The sequence below is a fragment of the Eimeria mitis genome, genomic scaffold, assembly GCF_000499745.2.
Source record: "Eimeria mitis Houghton genomic scaffold, Emh_scaff9216, whole genome shotgun sequence".
Lineage (NCBI taxonomy): Eukaryota > Apicomplexa > Conoidasida > Eucoccidiorida > Eimeriidae > Eimeria > Eimeria mitis.
In genome coordinates, this window is record NW_024016645.1 from 1 (window position 1) to 1,579 (window position 1,579).

General features: G+C 51.3%; 1 protein-coding gene across 1 annotated transcript; it reads left to right on the plus strand.

The window, feature by feature from the left end:
* Positions 1-180: 180 nt before the first annotated feature.
* Positions 181-1,512, plus strand: EMH_0096750 (uncharacterized protein; the record flags this gene model as incomplete). The annotated part of the gene is made up of 1 exon (XM_038023251.1): positions 181-1,512. One exon carries the CDS (start codon positions 181-183, stop codon positions 1,510-1,512), a length of 1,332 nt encoding a protein of 443 aa, XP_037879105.1.
* Positions 1,513-1,579: the final 67 nt, after the last annotated feature.

Consider the following 1,579-nt stretch of genomic DNA (forward strand, 5'->3'; position numbering starts at 1 on the left):
CCGCATGGCTTGACTGGGGCTGGGCCGGTGCCATCGCGGCCATACGCTTTCTAAGTTCGCCTCTGGCGAGGAGTGGAGAGGGGATCTGGTGAGGGGGCTTGACGTATGTGCTTCTTGGCTTTGTTCAAGTGTTCCCATTCGCACATAAGCAACCGTGCTGAATGATATCCTACAGCCGGCATGACCGCGCCCTCCCTCACACTAGATTGCCCCTCTGGGGCCTGGGGCCGAACAGCAACAGCACCAGCAACAGCAGCTGAGCCTGCAGCTGCTGGAGCACCAGCAGGAGAAGCAGCAACACGCGCTGAAACAGCAGCATTCTCAGTGAAATCCGTGCGGGGACGTCGAGGAGCCCGACGGACCAGGCTGCCCCTTCTCCTTCCTGTTTTTATATTATTTTTCTTAAGGAGCTGGTCACACGTTGCGGCGGAAACACCCCCAGAAAATCCTTCATCTGAAGATGACAGTGAAGAATCAAGTGGCGATCAGAACAACAATAACTCTACGGCACAACCAACACAACCGGGACAGCAGCCAGGTGGTGGCGTTCCTGTTCCTAGCGTGTTTCAGGTTGCTGCAGATGATATTCCCCCACAGTTACGTTTTCCTCATCCTATACGTTCATCAGCTTCATCAGCTTCCTCAATGGGTCACCGCAGCATCTCGCTTCCTGTACAACGTGATCACCGGCTATCCGGTGCAGGTGCAGGTCCCGTCCCAACAGGTGCTGTTGTGGTCTCGGAGATGTTAGAGCCGAATGCGTTTGGCCGTGTTGGTGCTTCTTTCGGCAAAGTATTGGTTCTTACAGATGTAGATGATACTCTATGGTGCTCGGGATCTATGGCTGCTTTTGGTAAACATATTGGTGGTATTGACAGTGAGTTTGCTCGTGGGCTCCCCTATCCTGCAATAGGTACTTTGCTCTTTATGCTTGCATTGGGGCCTCATACATGTACCCCCAACGGCTTGCGTATTCCTATAGAGCATTGCCCTGTACCCCTTCACTCTCCGCAGACGGAGAACTGCCCATACGACGTGCAGCAGTTCTCACCCCAGTATGTTTTGCCTCGACAAGCTGGCGTTCTTTCAGCGAGGGTTTCTACTTCTCTCTTTGCCCAGTTGACGCGCCCCCCTTCCTTTTTCAAGGATATAGATGCAATATTCACAAGCGGTGTGCGGCAGCTGTACGGTGCAAGCGCCCCGCGCTGGCCTTTGGGTTATCAGAACCAGATTAAGTTTGCCCAAGTTCTTGCTTCACAGCATTCACGAGGAGAGGCCAAGGTGCGGGGGTTTACAGAGGCATTGAGCAGTGGAGGGCCCGCAGTTGTATTGGGGGATACGGGGGAGAAAGACCCAGAAGCTGCAGCGGGAATGGCTCTCAAGTACCCTGAAGGTGTTGTAGCCGCGCTGTTGCACTCCGTATTCCTCGACAGACAAAAAGAAATAGATGCGGGGACGGGGAAAACAAGAAAAGATATGCCCAAACACATGATTCCCTTTGTTATGCGGTAAGCATATATATATATATATATATATATATATATATATATATATATATATATATATATATATATATATA